Source organism: Thalassophryne amazonica, chromosome 19, assembly GCF_902500255.1.
Source record: "Thalassophryne amazonica chromosome 19, fThaAma1.1, whole genome shotgun sequence".
Classification (NCBI taxonomy): Eukaryota; Metazoa; Chordata; class Actinopteri; order Batrachoidiformes; family Batrachoididae; genus Thalassophryne; species Thalassophryne amazonica.
Window position 1 is genome coordinate 52,260,949 of NC_047121.1, and position 23,681 is coordinate 52,284,629.

Genomic DNA, 23,681 nt, shown 5'->3' on the forward strand with positions numbered 1-23,681 from the left:
GTACAACTTCAGTTTTACCTGGAGGAATATACACAGCCCCTGTTTTTCTGAAGAGGTCTCCAGTCCAAGTACTAACCAGGCCCCCCTCTGCTTAGCTTCTGAGATCTGACAGGATCAGGCTGCCACAGAGGTGACTGGCTGCCCAAGGATCCTGTAGAGATCTTACACCCAGTACATCCAGTCATCACAACCACACAACAGGACAGGAAGCACCAAGACCCTAAAGGCTTTGGCCTTCGTTCTCCTGCAGTGGTATGACCATCACCAAATGGACCTCATGTCTCCATAAGCTCCTCCCAGAAAGCTGGAGAAGACCTCACTGATGCCCACATTTCATCTGCTGTGGCAGACAAATGGTTACTTTAGAGAGGTGGGGATGAACTCGCCGTGTGCTGGGATGGTGTAAGGCTCCAGTGCAGGCTCCCAGACCCGACCTGACCTCAGGCTCATCTTCACCTTCACCTGTAACACCCAGTGCACATCCTGTCCCATCCATAAGTGAGTTTAAGGGACAGTTTCAGGAACTTAAAATACAAATATTTGCAGGCAGATTTGCTGGTTTTTCTGTTCATGTCAGCTCAGGTCACGACTGTTTTAAGTCTCTCGTGGTCTTCGTGCACGTCCCACCGCACTGATGTACATAAAACTCTGCACGCTTGTCCGCAACTCTGCTGTTTTCTATGACATCTTTTGAAGCGTGGTGGTTCCTTTGATGGCAGAGTTTTTCCAGTTTCTCACTCATTTTAAAGCCCCCCCCCGTTGGTCATGACTCAGCATTTTGTGGGGTGATTGCGTAGGAAGGAATTCCTCCATGCTGGCAGCGTTATAATGCTGTGTCCTCTGTCTTTACGGTAACACTGCCGGTTTGTAGGTTAGACTGAAGGCTAGCGGTCGGGATAATGGCGCTGCTGGCTAGAAGGGGGAGGGGTTATGTGAGGTAATTGGCAGAGGGGCTGCTGGGATGAATGGCGAGCTTTATACGATTTATGGCTCTTTCTTCCACTTGGCAAAGGTCGAGCTCCGTGGCTGCTGCGGTTAACCCCTTTTTCCCAACTGCTCCAGTGCTCCCTCATGTTCAGTGGCTTTTACACACGTTTGCACTTTGAAATATATTTAAAAATATTTTTATTGTATCACATTCTATATACTATATAAAGAATTCAGGCTTTCCTACATTAAAATGTCTAAAAACGATGCCTCTAAAACTCAGAGTGAAACAAGTCACAACAACATGACATGAATTAAATAAAAATATCAAGATAAATAATGGACTGCATAAGTATGGACATTTTTAATTAAAACACAATTAAATACTCTGTTTTACTGCCGGTTTTCTTTAGACAAGTGGGGATGGATACATGAACATTTAAAAACTGAGAGGGAGGCTCGTGAGGGAAGCCACCAAGACACCCATGGTAATTCTGCTGGTCAGTTGCTTCACTGGTCACAGCTGGGTTGAATCTAGGTTGAAGTCTCCTATGTTCCTTCTGACAAGTTATGGCTGACAGTTCGCATCTTACTTTGAGGAAACCATTCTTTTCTTGACAAACTAAAGGCCCCATATAACTAAAGCATCAGGATATACCACCACAAAGATGGACGTCTGACCCTGTACACTGTACAGGGTTAGTAGAAAAAGTTTTGCCTATTTTTATTGTTTTATGCAAAGTTTCTATCATCATTTTAACTGAAAGTGCAGGAAATCAAAATGAGAAAGTTTTGTGAATAATTGTATTTATTATTTGGGACATTTAGTTGATGTCATGTTTTAAAATTGGTAAGGTTGAGACGTTTCCTTTGTTCAGAGTTTGTCTGGTCACCAGGGACTGATTCATGGTGACATCAACGTCCATTCTTCACTGTTGTTACATAATATCCCTCATTTCTCCAAAAATATTTGTCCTATCAACTTTCGTTTTTTGCAGCGTTCATCATTAACCCAAAATACATAAACATACCAAACGGCAAACGTCAGCTCTCCCCAGTTTCTCCGTGATTGAAGTTACACACACACACACACACACACACAGGTCACTTTGCTAGTACATATATATATATATATATATGTGTGTGTATATATGTATATATATATATATATATATATATATATATATATATATATATACACACACATATATATATATATATATATATATATATATATATATATATATATATAGTGTTTTATATTTTAAATTGAACTTGGATCATGTTGAGATTTATTTTCACTTAGAACTTAAGGTGAATAATTAATTTAATTGTATTTTTTTGCATTTTTATTATATATATATATATATATTTTAATGCTAGAACCTGTTTTATGGATTCATTCACAGCGTACCATTCATTGCTGCTCAGTGCTTTAAAACCTTCAGCAGCTGGTCTCATTCTCTCCGTATTTAAAGTACGGAAGCTCACTCACCATATTTTTCCCCACTGAGATTTTCCCTTCATTTATGAGCTTATAATTGTGAAAACACAAAGACGGCTGACATCTGCTTTGGGTTTTGGGAGCCGAGCGTCACACAGCGCCTCCTGTGTTCCCGCGGCCCCAGGATGCGTCCTGTTGATAACTCTGCTGTTAAATGTGTCTTAAAGTTGTCTCTGCTGGGTTCTGGACAGTATTTTTCTCACTTTATTGAAATGTTCTCATGTATTTCTTTCAGTTTTCAGTGAAACACTTCCTCTGCCAAGTGGCTGGTTTCTGAGCACATCTGTTTGTTGGCTTGTTGGCAGGATTATGTAAATCTGATGAATTAGTGCTCATTAGATGTGTGGAAAACAAATCAGGAATAGCTCCAGTTAAAAGACCAGCCAGGATATTTAAAAAGAATGTTTCTCAGTGTGGCAAGATGCTGAAACAGAGAACATTTTCTTTCTGAAATAAGACAAAGCAAAACTCTGTGATTTACAAAGTGACCCCCTGCTGGGCTGTGCAGGTCCTGCAGGCGGGCCGGGAGAAGTTACTACAAATGCACAAATAAAAATTTCTTTAATTTTCAGTTTTGTACTAAAGTTTAAGTTACACAAGAACGTGTGGTTATTTTTTAAAATATAATCAGAAGTAATAAAACAAAGCTTTGGGATTTAAACTCAAAACTTTATTTCGGTGATGTATATAAATATGGAAATAGTTATTTTAGTCTTATGTGAAACTTAAAATTGTGATGAAAGTTTTTGCTGCAGCTGATTTTCAGATTTAAAGTGGGCTGTGGTGTTCTTTAGTTTGGGAGCGTCTGGGCCCAGGAGGTGTTCCTGTTGAACTGGAATCAGCCATCGTTCCCCTGTTGCATCACTTTAACTGTGGTTGAATTTTAAAGATGCTTAAATTATTATTATTGTTATTGTTTCTGTTGCTAAGTTTGGCAGTGGTGCGTGCCGTGACTCCCCTGGGAGGTTTTCTGGTTGTGCTAAAGTGACACTCTGATTGTTGCTATGGTTATTTTTGCACATAGTATGAGCCCCACGCGTGACATCATTGAACCACGCCCTGGACCGTAATTTGGCATGAAATAAATTTTTCTCTGTAATTGATTTTCCTCGTTGTCGTGGTGGTTGTTTTGTTGTTTGAGTCCAGCTTGCTCTTTCACCCTTCCTGGGCTCCGTTTAGTTCGGTTCATTCTGTTTACTTAATGGTTGCCCCCTGTTCTGGATCCCTGACATACAAAGTCATCTCTCTTTTCCCACCCGTCATCTGTCTCCCTTCATTGGTGACCTTTGACCCCACTCTGTCATCACGTGCTCAAACTCCTTTCCCTCCTTTTTTTTTCTGTCCAGTGCCACGAAGCCCCGTCAGGAACATCCAGGTTTTCAACCCGACCACCAACACTCTGAACGTTCGCTGGGAGCCGGCCACGGGCCCGGTCCAGCAGTACCGTGTGGTCTACGCCCCTCTGACCGGCAGCAGGCCCTCGGAGTCGGTACGTTTTGATGCACAAGATCCCCAACTTATCTAGAACTGATCACATCATTAGGTTTCTAGATGCCACATCTACCACAACATAGAGCTGCCTTGGGTCTTGCATGGCAACCATCCGGACATATCACCGGTCCTCCTGTACCTCTCAAAACTAGCCAGGTAACATGGGGGCGTGTCCCTGGCCTTCTGCAGTACCGAGGTACCTGTTCATTGGATCATGCTCGAGAAAGCACTGCCATGTGGCTGTAGTGTTATAGATGACGTTCGCTCACAGTATGTAAGTCCTGGCCGGTGCTTATCCCTGGAGACCGCAGCATGATGAGGGTGAAAATCTACAACTTCCACTGGATGGGGCACCAGTCCATCACAGGTTACTTCCCCAGCCAAGCTCAGTGCCCATTTACTACAGATTGGTGGACCTGGTACCAAAAAGATCTGGTCACCACCTACAGTCACTCATTAGCATCCAGGTCTCACCACACAGTAAGACTGAGACCATCAGACTGTTGGTGACTGTTGGACCTTCATTCTTCTGCAGAGATACTGGTATCACCAAACACGTCCACAGACACGATGACTCCATACGCTTTTCCAAGATGACTTTTGATCTCAAAAGCTGGCGATCTAGAAACATGTATGTCACTGCTGACAGTGGTAAGTCAACAGTAACGGTCAGATATCGAAAGTATCTTGACACCTGACTGTCTCTCCAACATTACAGTATGATGGACTTCCAAATTCAAACCCAGGGGCCTTAATATCGAGTTGGAACAGTTTAAAACTCTCCAGCTCATGATGAATTCCAAGATGGACGTTTGGGTGGTTCATGATTAAGCTGTTTGTTGCTCATACAGGCTTCAGTTTACTATAGCGCCACCTACTGTTGGCTGAAGCTGATTTTACAGCATCTACTTTGTAAAACAGTAACAGTAATGAGCACAGGTACAAGTAGTACTTTAAAAGTTCCACTTGCCAAGCTGTGCTCGTTGCCAAGAAGCTGTGACTCATATGTCACTCATAAAAAGCAGATCTTGAGTGCGTCGAAGTCGAGCTTTGTGCACATTTTTATTTTTGACCTTTATGTTATGCCACGTGTCTTCAAGAACGAAGCCATCGCTTTCAAACCGCCTGTTCACCAAATGTGTTTCTGTGTGTGTGTGTGCGTGCACAGTTAATGCCAGCTGCAGCATCATCAGCATCATCAGTATCATTATTTTTTGTAGTTCCTAAACTTTTAAAGCAGCACTCTATTCATTGAAGGAGACTTTCTTTAATTGCATCTCCTGTATCTCGACGTGAGGTCTGGCACTGCTGAGCCCAGATCTTCACATGGGAAGGATTCCGGTCGCAGAGAATCCACAAACAGTTTCTGATGTTATCCGACATCCTGCTGTTAGTGTTCTGCAGCAGCTGCCAGAAGCCAGTTTCCTCATCTGGACCATCGTAACAGCGTCTTTAAAACTGAAGAACATCCCAGTTTATTGATGGAATAAGTTTTTTAGTTAGCACATTTATCGTCAGTTTAGACCTTTTCCATGCTGCATCTCAGCTGAAATATGACCTTTTGGCTGCTCGGACCATCACATTCAACACCAGTCTGTGATTGGGAGCACAAACGTTAGTACCTAGACTACCCGGCTGGGTGTTGGGTAGGGTTGTAGAAAGCAGCAGTTTCCTTGGTGAAGGAAGCTTCACTGACCTTGACTTGACGCTGTGATCTTTGCAGAATCAATGGATACTCTGATTGCACCTCTAGAGAAGCTGAGTGAGGAGTTGGAGTGTCTGGGTTTGGGATTGTCCTGGGTCTACACTAAGAGCCAGGATTCAGTGACATCCTGGACTCAGCCATCACAAGTGTTTCTGTAAGAGGTGAAAGTGTGGAACTTACTTATCGGCAATGATGTTCATGTCTCTGGGTTCTTGGCCTTTCAAATCTAGAGACCTCTAAGGAGAGCTTATGGAGTCATGAAGTTGCTGGACAGAGGTGTTTGGCGATACCAATATGTTTGCAGAAGATCGAAAGTCCAAGTCTTTAGGCTCCTGATGTTTCCTATCTGATTGTACCTTTGTGAGATTTGGACACTAAGGAGACAGCTGTGTCAAATTAATGATTTCATAGTACTTGCATTGTGAGGAAACATCAACTGTAACATTTTAACCATGTGGTGAGTTCTCTGGGATCTAGCATGCAGGCGCCTCAGAGTTGAGGCCCCAGGCAAATGTCCAAGTCCAAGAAGACATCCAGCCTGTGATTGAGCATTCAGAAAATTTTGAATGTCAAAATCCCATTGATGCTGAATATGAGGCAAAAATTCACACAGATTGCTCAGTGTGGGATTCCACCTACTTTGGTGAATTTATTGACATTTGAAATTTCACAGTCTAAATATGATACACTAGCCTATGCACTCCTACTCACTGGACTAGTGGAGAATTCCCCTTTGGCTGACCTAGTAGAGCTTTGGTCTTGTGTGCAAGCAATTTGCTGTTCAAACCCCACCATGGCCACAAAGATGTCATTCGGTCTCAGATGTCTTGTTTGTGGAGCTTCTACTACAACTCCTCCAGTGTGCTGATGACTGTCGCACTCTTACGGTGCAGTGTTGTGTGCGCTGCTGGATATGCTTTGCCTGACTACTGGCTTTTGTTTAATGTACTGTGAAGGTTTTGATTCCTGCTGTGCTAAATGTGATGGTGTATCTGTGCAGATTGTGGTACCAGGGACCACCACCACTGCCCTGCTGCAGCAGCTCCTTCCAGACACTCAGTACAATGTTGGTGTGGTTCCCCTGTATGCTGACGGAGAAGGACCCACCATCAGTGATGCTGGCAAAACACGTAAGACCATGACAGTTGTCCAGGCTCATTTCTGTTGCATGCTTTCTGGCTAACTGAAGCCAAAATGTGACGTCTTTACGTACCACATTCAGTCTCTGGAGTCACTGTTGTTGAAGTTGGTAACTCCTTCATGGTTGTCTTGGTGGCTTCCCCAACTAGCCTCCTCTCCCAGTCTAAAACTCCTGTTATAAATTTGGATTTTTTTCTCTGAATGATGGATGTAATTGATCACAACCTGCAACAGGAAATAATCTTTGTCCACCAAACCTTTATATTTCTTTTTTCAGTTCCTCGCAGTGGTCCTAGGAACATGCGTGTGTATGATCCCACCACCGGCACTCTGTCTGTGAGCTGGGAACATGCTGAAGGTCCCGTCATTCAATACCACATCACCTACAGCCAGACCATAGGAGATCCCATCAAGGAATACGTAAGTACATGTGCAGGGATATAAACTGTGTTGGTTGTGGTTACTTGAGTGTTTTTCCTTGGTTACCTGTAAATGGTGCTTGATTGTCTCTGATGAGGTCATGTAATTGCTGATTTTTGTTCATTTCAGTTCAGTTTAATTTCGCCCAAATGTCGCCCAAAGCCACAAAGTGTCTGAGGAGAGTGTACGTTGTCTGTAGTTTAGGTGGTGAAATTCTTTCTTTATTCTTCGTTGTTCACACAGAGCTCAACTATGTGAACGATGCTTTTGTACTTCTGTTTCTAATTTGCGATAACATGCAGTTGCATACTTACGAAATCACTATTGGATCGTGAGCTGATACTGTAGCATCTGTTGGAAGATGGAATATGGCACAACTATTTAATATTGGCAAAGATTATGAAGCCAAGACCACTGAGACGTGATGGTGGAATAAAGCATCACTGAAGCGTTGAACCTTCTCAGCCAATTGCTCCACCAAAAGCTTCATTACTTCATAACCATTACTCTTTTTTGATGCTGCACTAAGATGTCTTTTGTCTTACAGACTACAGTACCTGGGAACAGGAACAATGTGATCCTGCAGAACCTGGATCCAGACACACCTTATAACATCAAAGTGACTGCGATCTACGCCGATGGACCAGGAGGAGAGCTAGACGGAGATGGACGCACAGGTACACAATGTGTTGGTGTTCCACTGTGTGGGCGGAGCTGCTGCAGATGATGCTGATGCACGCTGACATATGTGGATTAAGGATATCGAGCCGAGCTCTCACACAGCGTCAGTCTGAACAGACTGGCTCATTGATTCTGCTCCTGGAGGACTGTAGTAAAAGTTGAATAAGTGGAATTCCTGACTTTTGATAAAGGCCAAACATCACGAGGAGTCTTTGCCAGAGCATTATGACCTGGCTGTGGTCCACTGAGGGAGATCTCATGCTTTCAGAGCTGCCAGTATCTTACCTAATTTTGTCTTCCAAAATAAAGGACACACTATTTAATTCCATAATACCCCTCTGGTCCTCAGGGCATCGTCATTTTACTTCTTCATTTCTGTGCTGTGGTTGTTTTTTTTTTTATTAACCTCATCATCACACACTGAGATCATTACACATAATCCAAAAGCCGTAATGAAGTATAATTGAATAATCACCCTGCTGACAGTTCACTGTACTGGAATTTAAAGAATTAACGTGTCACTGTCGACTGTGCTGTCCTGTCTTGTTTGCTGCAGTCGGCATGCTCGGCCCCAGGAACCTCCGTGTCTCTGATGAGTGGTACACCCGCTTCAGGGTGTCCTGGGACCCCGCCCCCTCCAGGGTTAGTGGGTACAAACTGATCTACCAGCCTGAAGGTACGTACACACGTTACATGACCATCGCATGGTCGACTGCTTGGACTCTTCTGTGTCAGTACAGCGAGCAGAGCAGCAGGTCGCTGCAGATGTTTTGACGCAAACTTGGAGGTCGACCAGAAAGTCAGAATTCTTCAGTGATGATTTCAGAGGCATTTAAAATGTGATTATATTCTTCATCCAATGTAAAGTATTGAACAGCAAAGGAGGTTAACACACACTACATTTAGCAGTGTTAAATTAATACCAGAGTGAATGTGTATGGTTCCATTGAAAATAGTGTTCAAGCAGCTCCATCAGACTGTAAATGTACTCTCTTAGTGTTGGTCAATATTGACTTGACAGGGCTGCTAGAGTTGCATAAATATTATTTTTGACTGGAATCACATTAACTCCCTGCAGTGTTATTTAGGACTACAAAATTAAAATTGTGGAAAGTAATTTTTGTCCTTCTCAAAGAGGTCAGGAGGTATTCTTCAGGTGACGTCACACTGCTACTTGTTAGTGATTTTACAAACTAATTTAACCTTGCAGTTGTGTTGTTAGTTAATTGCGTGTGATTATCATGACACTCCAGTGCAGTTGGAACTATTGGAACTAAATTGAATATAAATTGAAATTGAAAATTGAACTATGCTTCCAAGCTTATGGCCCCGGTTGTGTTGTGTTGTCTTTTTTTTGGACCTTGTATCATGTAATGGTTTTATTCCGTGACTCTTCTGCATCGCTGTGTGCATTAACAGAAAATCTCTTTTCAGGCTCTGATGAGTCTTTTGAGGAGTTTGTTGGCGACGTGACCTCCCACCAACTGCATAACCTGAAACCTGGAACGACCTATGACGTCAAGGTTCTGGCCCAGTACAACAATGGCCTGAGTGCTCCGCTGATTGGACAAGGCACCACACGTGAGCAGACATCAGCGTAGTGTGTCGTGCTTATCTGCACACATCCGATGTTCATAAAGTCAGGATGGCCATGTCAACCAACCAACCAATCCATGCTTAGCTCCTGTTACTATGCAGCACACACGCTGCTGTATTATGAGGTCATGGGTGAGTGAGTGTTGTAGGGCACTGCTGCTAATAACTTCTTGTCTGTTGTTTACCATCTGAGGAAACAAATGGAAAAAGCATCAAAGTTAGTAGCAAACTCCAGGTTAACGTTGGCCACAGTCAGGCAACTTCTCAACACCCAACAGCAACATTCGCTATAAGACCTAAAACACACTGTTTTATTCATTTTAATTTGTTAATGCATTGACCAGCATCTATCTCTGGTGTGTTTTCCATCAGCAGTGATACGCCCCTGTTTTTATTTCTAGCCTTTTCTTACTCCTGGGTTTAATTGGAAACCCTGTTCCTGACTTCTTGATGATATATATTGGGTTGTTAATCCGTTCAGATGAGTTGTAACAGCAAAACCTCCATTATAAAAATGCCAAAGCACTACTTGTAAAGATGAACGGACTATACGGACGGTGGCAAAGTAGGCAGGAATTCACTGACCTGCTGGTACTTTAAGCCATTGTTTTGCAAATGGGTATTCTTGTGACTCAGACCGATGTTTTCCTTCAGTGTACCTGAATGTAACAGACCTGAACACCTACGACGTCGGCCACGACAGGTTCTGCATCCGCTGGGCTCCTCACCGAGCGGCCACCTCCTACAGACTCAGAGTCCATCCTTTTGTCCGTAAGTGCACCAACTCGTCTCCTTATTTAAATATGTTTTTATAACTACACTAAAAACACAATATACAATTAATTGTAACAATTTGTTCTGGGTTGCATTTCCCATTTAAACAATCAGGTTTTGTGGAACCAGTTAACAGAACTAGATGAAGTTAGCATTTCATGTTTTAGATTGTATCAGGTTACGAAGTGTCTGTTTATGAATGGAGTAGATTGTAGATTATAGATCACTTAGTGCAGCAAGAAAGACTCCAGGATTTGGAGGAAATGTTTGTTTGTTTGTTTTGTCATTTGAGAAGAAATGGAGAATTATCTCTTGTGTTCATATCTTGACCATAAAAAGATTACGGTAAAAATAATAGAGATTGAAATTCAAACATTTTTAACGTAGCTACAGCCATGTGTGGTTGTTGCAGTTGGATGGAAATACATACATTCAGTAATTTAATTTACTTCAGAAATTGGCCTGATTTTGTCCCATTTTTGTTCTTTTCTTCTCTTTTAGCCTCGGTCAGAGGAGCTCAAGAGATCACTGTCAGAGGCTCAGAAACTAGTCACTGCTTCGATGGCTTGACCCCGGACAGCCTCTACAACGCCACCGTGTTCACCCAGACCCCCAACTTAGAGGGACCCGGAGTCAGCATCAAGGAGAGGACACGTAAGAAAAGCTGCATTTAACCCCAAGTTAACGAGAAGCTCATGGTAGGGACGTTAGTGTGACCTTTGTCCATCTGTCCAGAGCTATATCTCAGAAACCAGTCAATGGATTTCCTTCATATTTGTAATGATGTTAGTACTAAACCCTGACTAGACAGATGTATCATTAAAGTCAAGGATGAAGGACAGTGCTTGGATAATGTCTGTTTTTTTTATTTAAAAGGGTGAAATCAAATGATAATTCTGGGTTTAATGAGTTGAAATTCTTCTTATCAAAGCTATTAGTCTACTGGAGATATTGTGATGTTCAAGGTTTTGGATTGGATCAGGGTAGAGTCCAGAATAACATCTTGGAAGTTAATTTGACAACCTTATCTTAAGGGCATTTCATGATCTCATCATGAAAAATAGCAGATGAACATGAAATAAAAGATTGGGAATGGGGGGGGGGGGGGTGTTGAATACCCACAATACATGTTTGGGTTATGATTCTGGTGACGGTCATGTAATGGTTATGGTGATGTGGTTGTGGTTATGGTGATTGCTATGGTGATGTGATGGTAATGGTTATGGTGATGTGGTTGTGGTTTTGATAATGGTTATGGTGATGTGATGTTATGGTAATGGTTATGGTGGTGGCTGTGGTTATGGTTATAGTAATAGTTATGGTGATGACTGTGGTTATGGTTATTGTTATGGTAATGGCTGTGGTTATGGTTATGGTGGTTGTTGTTATGGTGATGGTTGTGGTGATTGTTATGGTTGCCATTATGGTGATGACTGTGGTTATGGTGATAGTTATAGTGGTGGTGGTTATGATTGTGGTTATGGTGATAGTTATGATGGTGGTGGTGGTTATGGTTGTGGCTGTCTTATGGTTGTGGTGGTTATGGTCATGGTTGTGGTTAAGGTGATGGTTGTGGTTATAGTCATAGTTATGGTGGTTGTGATGATGATTGTGGTGGTTAAGGTGGTGGTTGTGGTTAAGGTGACGGTTATGGTTGTGGTGATGGTTATGGTTGCCATTATGGTGATGGTTGTGGTTATGGTGATAGATATAGTGCTGGTGGTTGTGGTTATGGTGATAGTTATGGTTGTGGTGATGTTGGTTGTGGTTGTCATTATGGTGATGGTTGCGGTTATGGTGGTTGTGGTCGTCATTATGGTGATGTTGTAGTGGTGGTAATGGTTGTCATTATGGTGATGGTGATAGTTATGGTGGTGGTGGTTATGGTTGTCATTATGGTGATGGTTGTGGTTGCCATTATGGTGATAGTCATGGTGGTTGTGGTTGTCATTGTGGTTGTGGTGGTCATGGTTGTGGTTAAGGTGACGGGTATGGGTGTGGTTATGGTCATAGTTATGGTGGTTGTGGTGATGATTGTGGTGGTTAAGGTGGTAGTTATGGTTGTGGTTAAGGTGACGGTTATGGTTGTGGTTATAGTCATAGTTATGGTGGTTGTGGTGATGATTGTGGTGGTTGTGGTTAAGGTGACGGCTATGGTTGTGGTTATGGTCATAGTTATAGTGGTTGTTGTGGCTAAGGTGGTGGTTATGGTTGTGGTTATGGTGATGGTTGTTGTTAAGGTGATGGTTATGGTGATGGTTATGGTTGCCATTATGGTGATGGTTGTGGTTATGGTGATAGTTATAGTGGTGGTGGTTATGGCTGTGATTATGGTGATAGTTATGGTTGTGGTTTCATTATGGTGATGGTTGTGGTTATGTTGGGTATGGTTGTCATTATGGTGATGGTGATAGTTATGGTGGTGGTTATGGTTGTGGTTATGGTTGTCATTATGGTGATGGTTGTGGTTAAGGTGACAGTTATGGTTGTGGTTATGGTCATAGTTATGGTGGTTAGGGTGATGATTGTGGTGGTTGTGGTGGTTATGGTTGTGGTTAAGGTGACAGCTATGGTTGTGGTTATGACCATAGTTATGGTGGTTGTTGTGGTTAAGGTGGTGGTTGTGGTTAAGGTGACGGTTGTGGTTATGGTCATAGTTGTTGTGGTTAAGGTGGTGCTTATGATTGTAGGTAAGGTGATGGTTGTGGTTATGGTCATAGTTGTTGTGGTTCAGGTGGTGGTTATGGTTGTGGTTAGGGTGACGGTTATGGTTGTGGTGGTTATGTTGTGGTTAAGGTGATGATTATGGTTGTGGTGGTTATGGTTGTGGTTAAGATGACGGTCATGGTTGTGGTGGTTGTGGTGGTTATGGTTGTGGTTAATGTGATGGTTATGGTTGTGGTTAAGGTGGTGGTTATCGTTGTGGTTAAGGTGACATTATGGTTGTGGTGGTTATGGTTGTGGTTAAGATGGTGGTTATGGTTGTGGTTAAGGTGACAGTTATGGTTGTGGTTAATGTGACGGTTGTGGTTAAGGTGACAGTTATGGCTGTGGTGGTTATGGTTGTGGTTAAGTTGACGGTTATGGTTGTGGTGGTTATGGTTGTGGTTAATGTGACGGTTATGGTTGTGGTTAAGGTGACAGTTATGGTGGTTGTGGTGGTTATGGTTGTGGTTAATGTGACGGTTATGGCTGTGGTTAAGGTGACAGTTATGGTTATGGTGGTTGTGGTGGTTATGGTTGTGGTTAATGTGATGGTTATGGCTGTGGTTAAAGTGACAGTTATGGTTATGGTGGTTGTGGTGGTTATGGTTGTGGTTAATGTGACAGTTATTGCTGTGGTTAAGGTGACAGCTATGGTTATGGTGGTTGTGGTGGCTGTGGTTGTGGTTAATGTGATGGTTATGGTTGTGGTTAAGGTGGTGGTTATCGTTGTGGTTAAGGTGACATTATGGTTGTGGTGGTTATGGTTGTGGTTAAGATGGTGGTTATGGTTGTGGTTAAGGTGACAGTTATGGTTGTGGTTAATGTGACGGTTGTGGTTAAGGTGACAGTTATGGCTGTGGTGGTTATGGTTGTGGTTAAGTTGACGGTTATGGTTGTGGTTAATGTAACGGTTATGGCTTTGTTTAAGGTGACAGTTATGGTGGTTGTGGTGGTTATGGTTGTGGTTAATGTGACGGTTATGGCTGTGGTTAAGGTGACAGTTATGGTTATGGTGGTTGTGGTGGTTATGGTTGTGGTTAATGTGATGGTTATGGCTGTGGTTAAAGTGACAGTTATGGTTATGGTGGTTGTGGTGGTTATGGTTGTGGTTAATGTGATGGTTATGGCTGTGGTTAAAGTGACAGTTGTGGTTATGGTGGTTGTGGTGGTTGTGGTTAATGTGATGGTTATGGCTGTGGTTAAAGTGACAGTTATGGTTATGGTGGTTGTGGTGGTTGTGGTTAATGTGATGGTTATGGTTGTGGTTAAGGTGGTGGTTATGGTTGTGGTTAAGGTGACATAATGGTTGTGGTGGTTATGGTTGTGGTTAAGGTGACAGTTATGGTTGTGGTTAATGTGACGGTTGTGGTTAAGGTGACAGTTATGGCTGTGGTGGTTATGGTTGTGGTTAAGGTGACGGTTATGGTTGTGGTGTTATGGTTGTGGTTTATGTGACGGTTATGGCTGTGGTTAAGGTGACAGTTATGGTGGTTGTGGTGGTTATGGTTGTGGTAAATGTGACGGTTATGGCTGTGGTTAAGGTGACAGTTATGGTTATGGTGGTTGTGGTGGTTATGGTTGTGGTTAATGTGACGGTTATGGCTGTGGTTAAGGTGACAGCTATGGTTATGGTGGTTGTGGTGGTTATGGTTGTGGTTAATGTGACGGTTATGGCTGTGGTTAAGGTGACAGTTATGGTTATGGTGGTTGTGGTTAATGTGACGGTTACGGCTGTGGTTAAGGTGACAGCTATGGTTATGGTGGTTGTGGTGGTTATGGTTGTGGTTAATGTGACGGTTATGGCTGTGGTTAAGGTGACAATTGTGGTTATGGTTAGACAGTTATCAGGTATCACAATGTAATGGCGTACGACTGGGCTGTAATTTGAACAGTTTGGTGTTCCTGTGTTTTGTTGCAGTGGTCAAGCCCACCGAGGCGCCAACTGAGCCTCCGACTCCGCCCCCTCCAGCAACAGTCCCTCCAGCTATGGAGGGTGAGGACGACTTTGACATTCCATCAAACAGCACATTTTACAGCGTCACTGACATCTGTAACTGATGGCGTTTTATCCTAACCACAGTGTGTAAAGGTGCTAAGGCGGATCTGGTCTTCCTTATCGATGGTTCCTGGAGTATTGGAGACGAAAGCTTCAACAAGGTCATCCAGTTTGTCATCAGCATGACCGGAGCGTTTGACGTCATCAGCCCAGCAGGCATGCAGGTCAGAATCACGCCTGATGCTTTAATTCACCTTTGAAGAGTTTCTCTGGAGGTTTCTGGTCAAATCGTACGTCTCCTTTGTTCTCAGGTGTCACTGGCGCAGTACAGCGATGACGCCAAGACCGAGTTCAAGCTGAACACCTACCATGACAAGGGCATCGTGTTATCGGCAATACAGTCCGTCCGCTACAGAGGTGGAAACACCAAGACGGGTACGACCCACAAAAACACCCAAAGTCAATGTAAAAAAAAACTCAACAAGCCACATTCAAGTAACGAGGTGATGTTTTAATACAAGATAAAAGTCAGAAATCATTTCATCTAGTGAAGTAACAGGAAATTCACAAAAGGGTCTGCTGTCACTCAAAGTGGCCATACCCCTAAAAAAAAAAAGGTCACCCCGTATAGTCGTCGTAGACATGGAGAGTAGCTGGAGACCAAAACTGGTTCTGATACCAGGATGCAAAAAAAAAAAAAAGAATGTACAGGCTATTTTTCTGCTGTTGGACTTTTTAACACGGGGACTTTAAATCTCCTGGTTAATCTCCTGGTTAATCTCCTGGTTAATCTCCTGGTTAATCTCTATGGAGGTTAACCTGCTTTCTAAATCAACCTCAGGGTGGCCATTTGACTCCTGTGGTTTCTAAACCCCCCCCCCCCCCCCCCCCCGGTTACATTTCTTTCATGTGCCTGCAAACAGGCACATTGGACCAGTTGAAGTCACATTTCGTTTAAATCCTCTCAAATTCTAAAAGTTATTCATGTTACAGGAATAAAACACAGGAAAGCAAAATATTCTGCTTTGAAGAAGTCAAACCATGTTCAAATTTAAAATCTTTACAACAATGAATGAAATAAAATGTAAAAAATAACCTGCCAGTTGTGCAAGTACATTATTTTAATCAGTTACGTGTGTGTGTGTGTGTGTGTGTGTGTGTGTGTGTGTGTGTGTGTGTGTGTGTGTGTGTGTGTGTGTGTGTGTGTGTGTGTGTGTGAAATAACTTGAGAAGAGGTGAGCAGACTTTCACTGAAGTTGGTAGGAATGTTCCTTGAGTGATTGACTGCATTTTCATGAACATAATTATCCGATAACTTGGGGGTGATGGTCTAGTGGTTAAGCGTTGGGTTTGAGACAAGAGGATCCTTGGTTCAAATCCCAGCCTGACTGGAAAATCACTAAGGGCCCTTGAGCAAGGTCCTTAATCCCTGAGTTGCTCCCGGTGTGTAGTGAGCGTTTTGTATGGCAGCACCTTGACATCTGGGTGAATGTGAGGCATTACTGTAAAGCACTTTGCACGTCTGATGCAGATGGAAAAGCGCGATATGAATGCAGTCCATTTACCAATGAACAATAATCAGGTTTTGGTAATAATCTGATTTGATGTGTTTATATTAAACAGATTTATGTGACGTATCAGTTAGTTGGATTTCTGTTCAAGTAAGTGACGCCAAACACTTATTTTCAAAACTTCCAGTCAAGACTAGACTGAATAGTTTGTCAGACGTTTAACACACTGAGTTTTATTGTCATTTTGGACTTTAAAAAAAGGCCATAAGATCTGGAATAAAAATGACAGTTCTAATTGCCTGATTAACTCAGGCAGCGTCTGGGCGTAAGGCCGGGACATGTGGCTTGAGTTATTTGTCTCTTGCTCACGTTCTGAGGTGGGCTTGGGGGGGGGGGGGGGGGCGAGGGTTCTAACCTGAGGACCCTTACTGGCCCAATCTGTTGTTCCAAAGCCAGCAATTCTGCCACGACACAATCCAGCTGCTTGGAACAACTGGAGCAGACATGGAAGGTAACATCCAAAATGGTCCCAGTGGTAACAGGAGGATTAGGAGCTGTAACCCCCAAACTGGAAGATTCCAGGCACAACATCAGAGGTCTCTGTCCAGAAGAGTGCAGTCCGAGGAACAGAGCAGATACTATGCAGAACCCATAAACTCCCAGGGGGTTTGGTAGAGGACCTGAGCTTGAGGAACACCTCGGGTGCTGTTTACATGACCACTTTAATGATCTGCTATCTCCAAAAATCAGATCACTTTATTAGTGTGCACGTAAACATGCTCAGTGTCTATGACTGGGTCATTTTTGGAGCCAACCGGTCAAAGGCTATGTTCAATGTTTCCAGTGATCTAGTCTGAAAGCCACGTTTTTCAGGATAGGAATAGGGCTGGAGAGGTGATGGAAACCTTATAGGACTCTCGAGTTGTCGTCCTGCTTTGTTTTTCTGTCCATTGATGAGTGGAATAATTGTTGTGGCTCTGTCCAGGTGTCGCTCTGAAGCACGTCTACGAGAGAGTCTTCACTTCGGACAGTGGCATGAGGAGGAACGTCCCGAAGGTGCTGGTGGTCGTGACGGATGGGCGCTCTCAGGATGATGTGAAGAAAAGTGCTGAAAAGCTGCAGCACGCCGGTACGTTTGGAATTCCGCGTTAAACGCCCGGAGATCTTTGATGAGGCTGTCTTGAATTTGTTCACAAACTGCGTCATGCTCCATTCGAGCCAGCATTTGTAGCCACTTTAATAAGATGTCATAATAATCTGCATTATGCTGAAATTGTTTGCGGATCTTGGAAGCGGAACAGTGGTCCTTGTTCCATGTGTGCTTTTGCTCACAGGCTACAGTGTGTTTGTGGTCGGTGTGGCTGATGTGGACATGTCAGAGCTGAGGATTATCGGCAGCAAGCCCAGCGAGAGACACGTGTTTGTGGTTGACGACTACGACGCCTTTGCCAAGATCCAAGACAACCTGATCACCTTCATCTGTGAAACCGCCACTTCCAGTAAGAGACAGAGATCAATTTTTAATTAAACCACCGTGACGCTGAACTTCAGCTGATCCTACAGAAGAAAATCACATTCCTCAGACTTTAATGACTTCAGCTGCTTACAAGCTGTTTGTTCTTGTTTCAGCTTGTCCTCTGATCTACATCAGTGGGTTCACCACACCTGGTAAGATACGACCCCAAATAAACATCACACACATTGACACAGTGACAAAACCACACGGACAACAGGGACACATGACGAGTGTAAAACACTTCCTCCATTGATTTTTCGATACAAACAGGAATATTGTCTCCAGATGAGTGGGGGGGGGGGGACCACGAGCCCGTTGCTGAGTCCATGTGCTGGTGGTTCTCTGTCACTGAACAGACAGAAACCTGAACATCAGATGTCCACAGATGACTTGGGGGGCGGGGCCTGCTCTTTGAGACCAATTTGTGTTTTGAGCTCGTAATTTTGGATTGAATTTTAGATCAGGGTTCGAATCCAGGTTTGTTAACTTTAATCTACGTTTGTGTCCTTGGAGAAGACACTTTGTCTGCATCATCCCGGCCCACTCAGCTGCAAATGGGCACCAGCTGTGGCTGAGGAGTGACCTGTGATGGACTGCTGTCCCACGCAGTGGAAGTCACAGACTCTCACCTGCTTCATGCTCCAGTTTCCAGGCATGGCACCAAGAAGTACTGTTTTCTGACTAGAATGACTCCTTTAAGTCTGACTTTGGTGACTTTGGAGTTTTTGTTGTTGTTAACTCGGAGGAAAGTTTGAGGTAGACCCACAACATATGGGGAGGATCATATGGGCTTTCTGGCTTGGTAACACCCTGGGATCCCTGGAGAGCAGCCATAGGATGGAGCTGGTGAGAGTGATAACCTAGGCTGTCTTAGCTGGAGACCTCCACGACCTGATCCTAGATATGTGGTGGAAAATGGATGGATGGAGAACCATTATAAATTAGTGTCAGGAAATGTTAATTTTTTTTCTATTTTGTTTCTGTTAACTAAAATTCGTTCAGTTTATGCTTTATACGAGGGTAGGCTGAAAAGTTCTAAGGCTGACTATGATGCAGTTGTCGAATTGAACAAATTCAGGGTTATTTTTCTACATAGTCTCCCTGTAACTCCACACACTTCTTCCAGCGGTACTTGAGTGCTTCGATTCCCTTGGCATAGAAGCTTTCATCTTGAGAGTCAAAATAGTCCTCAATGGCAGCCATCGCCTCATCATTGCTCCGATAGTGCTTCCCAGGCAAGTTTTTTTTCAGGTTTGGGAACAGATGAAAGTCCGAGGGTGCCAAGTCAGGGGAGTATGGTGGGTGATCTATCAGTTCGAATCCACACTCGTGGATAGTGGCCATGGCCACTGTTGACTTGTGAGCTGGGGCATTGTCTTGATGGAACAGCACCCCTTTCGTCAGCTTTCCTGTTCGCTTCTTTTTGATAGCCTCGCGTAACTGTCTCAGTAGGTTAGAATAGTACTGTCCATTTATGGTTTGTCCGTTTTCAAGATAGTCCATGAACACAATGCCCTTGGCATCCCAGAAAACTGAAACCATGACCTTCCCCGCAGACGAAATGACCTTGGCCTTCTTTGGAGGTGGTGACCTTGGGTGTTTCCATTGCATTGATTGTTTTTTTGTCTCTGGTTCAAAGTGGTGAACCCAACACTCATCCTGGGTAAGAAAACGTTCCATGTAATTGGCTGGATCCTCTTCAAATTGCGCCAAGTTTGCCTTTGACATGACTAGCCTGGTGCGTTTCTGATCAGGCGTCAGAAGACGTGGCACCCACTGAGCTGACACCTTTGACATTCCAAGTTCTTCATGCAGAATGCGTTCAGTTCTCTCATGGGATATTCCCACAGCATCTGCTAGCTGATTAATTGTTGATCGTCTGTCGTCCATCACCATTTCATGAACAAGGTCAATGTTTTTCTGGGTTGTGGCTGTTGCAGGCCACCCAGACCTTGGGTCGTCTTCAAGGCTCTCTCTGCCCCTCTTAAATTCAGCTGCCCACTTCTGCACTGCATTTTTGCTGTTTCCCTCTACCACGAACTTTCAAACTTGGCTATGAACCACAAACTACCTCACAACCTGGAAGAAAATAACACAGTTAGTCATCAGAAGAGTTGAACTTAATGCATGCCAAGGTTTATTGAAATGGCATTTCTCCTTCTTGGTGAGCCTTAGAACTTTTCAGCCTACCCTCGTACATTTGCACTTCTAGTTTATTAGCCTCACCGTGAAGTGGTTAGAAGGTTTTCTAATGGTCATGTTTCTCCATCTGTCTGTCTACTTGTCTGTCCATGGTGAAATCTTCAGAATGCAAACAGCACTTCCAATCAGACTTGGGGATAAACTCAGTGGACCGTCCTCTCACAACACAGGTCATGTCAAGGTCACAGGTCTAAGGTCAAATTCAGAGATCATCTAAAGTACATTGAAAACATTACTGATCATATCTAAGGAACAACATGAGATATTGAAATGTGTTTTTTTTTTGGCATAGACCTAACATCATCTAATGTCAGTGATGACATCAAGCAATGCTGTTGAGACACTGCAGCCATCTGGACGCCTTGTTTAAAGTGCATAGAGGTGAAAAGGTTCCATCCTGTTGCTACTTGATGAAGATGTAGTTCAATGCACAGTTGGCACTTTTCAACTCTTTCCGTTGGTCCTTCATTACCACTTTCTGCTCTCATATCAGTTAAGTTGTTATCTGATTGGATGTTCAATCAAATGTTTTTGCCTTCTTGGAGTCATTGTGCCACAGTGAGGGGTTTAGTCTCCTTTAGATGGAAACATTGTGAATAAGTGGGGAGTGAAACCAGCAAAGGCTCGACGGGGAAGACTGGTCTTTCTGGACATTAAAAAGACATGTTTGTTAAGATTTGGACAGGACGCCTCAAACTCAGTTATTCCTGCAGATGTGCTGCATGTGCAAACCATCCCATTGGAATTGGGCTACTGTCAGATATCAAAGCATGTGAGCAGGAGGAGGGGATGATGGTGAAAATGGAGCATTCTGGGGGTTTTTCCTCCAGTGGCCATGCAGAAATACTTCAGCATACATCACAGATTAAGCCTGTGTCTGCACCAGCTGTTCCAGGCCAGAATTTTGCATATTGCAGGATAATTTCTCCAACTCAGCCACATGGGGTGTGCAGCCAGTACATTCTGAGTGCCGGTCCCAAGCCTGGATAAATGAGGAGGAGGGTTGCGTCAGGAAGGGCATCCGGCGTAAAACAAGCCAACCCAACTATAAGAATCGAATTCCCATACCGGATTGGTCGCGGCCCGGGTTAACAACGTCCGCCACCGGTGCTGTTGCCCAACAGGGTGCTGGTGGAAATTGGGCTACTGCTGGGCGAAGACGACGAAGAAGAGGAGGAAACGTTGCCACAAACAGCCGGAGAAGAAGAAAATTAGAAGGGTGGAAATGAGAGTGGGGACTTTGAATGTTGGTAGTATGACTGGTAAAGGGAGAGAGCTGGCTGATATGATGGAGAGGAGAAAGGTAGACATATTGTGTGTGCAAGAGACCAAGTGGAAGGGAAGTAAGAGCAGGAGCATCGGTGGTGGGTACAAGTTATTGTACCATGGTGAGGACAGGAAGAGAAATGGTGTTGGGGTCATTTTAAAGGAAGAGTATGTTAAAAGTGTGTTGGAGGTTAAGCGTGTGTCTGACAGGGTGATGAGTGTGAAGTTGGAAATTGAAGGGGTGATGATAAATATCAGTGCATATGCCCCACACGTAGGTTGTAAGATGAAGGAGAAAGAAGATTTCTGGAGTGTGTTAGATGAGGTGGTGGAGAGTGTGCCCAAGCATGAAAGAGTGGTGATAGGAGCGGACTTCAATGGGCATGTTGGTGAAGGGAACAGAGGTGATGGGGAAGTAATGGGTAGATATGGTATCAAGGATAGGAATGGGGAAGGACAGATGGTAGTTGATTTTACAAAAAGGATGGAAATGGCTGTGGTAAATACCTACTTTAAGAAAAGGGAGGAGCACAGGGTAACATATAAGAGTGGAGGAAGGTGCACACAGGTGGACTACGTTCTTTATAGGAGATGCAAGCTAAAAGAAATCAGAGACTGTGAGGTGGTGGCAGGAAAGAGTGTCACTAGACAGCATAGGATGGTTGTTTGTAGGATGACTTTAGAGGTAAAGAAGAAGAGAGTGAGAGCTCAACAAAGGATCAGATGGTGGAAGCTGAAGGAGGAAGATTGTTGTGTGGAATTTAGCGAGTAGGTGAGAGAAGCACTGGTTGGAGGGGAAGCAATTTTGGACAACTGGAAAAGTACTGCAGATGTGGTGAGGGAGACAGCTAGGACAGTACCGGGAATGACATCTGGACAGTGGAAGGAAGACAAGGAGACTTGGTGGTGGAATGAAGAGGTCCAGGAAAGCATAAGGAGAAAGAGGTTGGTGAAAAAGTTTTGGGATAGTCAGAGAGATGAAGAAAGTAGACAGGAGTACAAGGAGATGCGGCGTAAGGCGAAAAGAGAAGTAGCAAAAGCAAAGGAAAAGGCATATTGCGAGCTGTACAAGAAGCTGAATAGTAAGGAAGGAGAAAAGGACTTGTACCAATTGGCCAGACAAAGGGACAGAGCTGGAAAGGATGCGCAGCAGGTTAGGGTGGTAAAAGATCAATCAATCAATTTTTTATATAGCGCCAAATCACAACAAACAGTTGCCCCAAGGCGCTTTATATTGTAAGGCAAGGCCATACAATAATTATGTAAAACCCCAGCGGTCAAAACGACCCCCTGTGAGCAAGCATTTGGCTACAGTGGGAAGGAAAAACTCCCTTTTAACAGGAAGAAAACTCCAGCAGAACCAGGCTCAGGGAGGGGCAGTCTTCTGCTAGGACTGGTTGGGGCTGAGGGAGAGAACCAGGAAAAAGACATGCTATGGAGGGGAGCAGAGATCGATCACTAATGATTAAATGCAGAGTGGTGCATACAGAGCAAAAAGAGAAAGAAACAGTGCATCATGGGAACCCCCCAGCAGTCTACGTCTATAGCAGCATAACTAAGGGATGGTTCAGGGTCACCTGATCCAGCCCTAACTATAAGCTTTAGCAAAAAGGAAAGTTTTAAGCCTAATCTTAAAAGTAGAGAGGGTGTCTGTCTCCCTGATCTGAATTGGGAGCTGGTTCCACAGGAGAGGAGCCTGAAAGCTGAAGGCTCTGCCTCCCATTCTACTCTTACAAACCCTAGGAACTACAAGTAAGCCTGCAGTCTGAGAGCGAAGCGCTCTATTGGGGTGATATGGTACTACGAGGTCCCTAAGATAAGATGGGACCTGATTATTCAAAACCTTATAAGTAAGAAGAATAATTTTAAATTCTATTCTAGAATTAACAGGAAGCCAATGACGAGAGGCCAATATGGGTGACATATGCTCTCTCCTTCTAGTCCCCGTTAGTACTCTAGCTGCAGCATTTTGAATTAACTGAAGGCTTTTTAGGGAACTTTTAGGACAACCTGATAATAATGAATTACAATAGTCCAGCCTAGAGGAAATAAATGCATGAATTAGTTTTTCAGCATCACTCTGAGACAAGACCTTTCTGATTTTAGAGATATTGCGTAAATGCAAAAAAGCAGTCCTACATATTTGTTTAATATGCGCTTTGAATGACATATCCTGATCGAAAATGACTCCAAGATTTCTCACAGTATTACTAGAGGTCAGGGTAATGCCATCCAGAGTAAGGATC

General features: G+C 43.6%; 1 protein-coding gene across 1 annotated transcript in view; it reads left to right on the forward strand.

Annotated features, from left to right (window-relative positions):
* Positions 1-23,681, forward strand: part of LOC117531770 (collagen alpha-1(XII) chain-like) — a 136,737-nt gene that overhangs the window by 75,173 nt on the left and 37,883 nt on the right. The window contains 14 exon segments of the mRNA XM_034194907.1: positions 3,778-3,920; positions 6,628-6,757; positions 7,045-7,187; positions 7,735-7,864; positions 8,425-8,544; positions 9,303-9,449; positions 10,119-10,235; positions 10,740-10,892; positions 14,863-14,937; positions 15,025-15,164; positions 15,252-15,375; positions 17,437-17,580; positions 17,786-17,950; positions 18,081-18,119. Of these exon segments, the coding sequence (XP_034050798.1) occupies positions 3,778-3,920; positions 6,628-6,757; positions 7,045-7,187; positions 7,735-7,864; positions 8,425-8,544; positions 9,303-9,449; positions 10,119-10,235; positions 10,740-10,892; positions 14,863-14,937; positions 15,025-15,164; positions 15,252-15,375; positions 17,437-17,580; positions 17,786-17,950; positions 18,081-18,119 (1,770 nt within the window).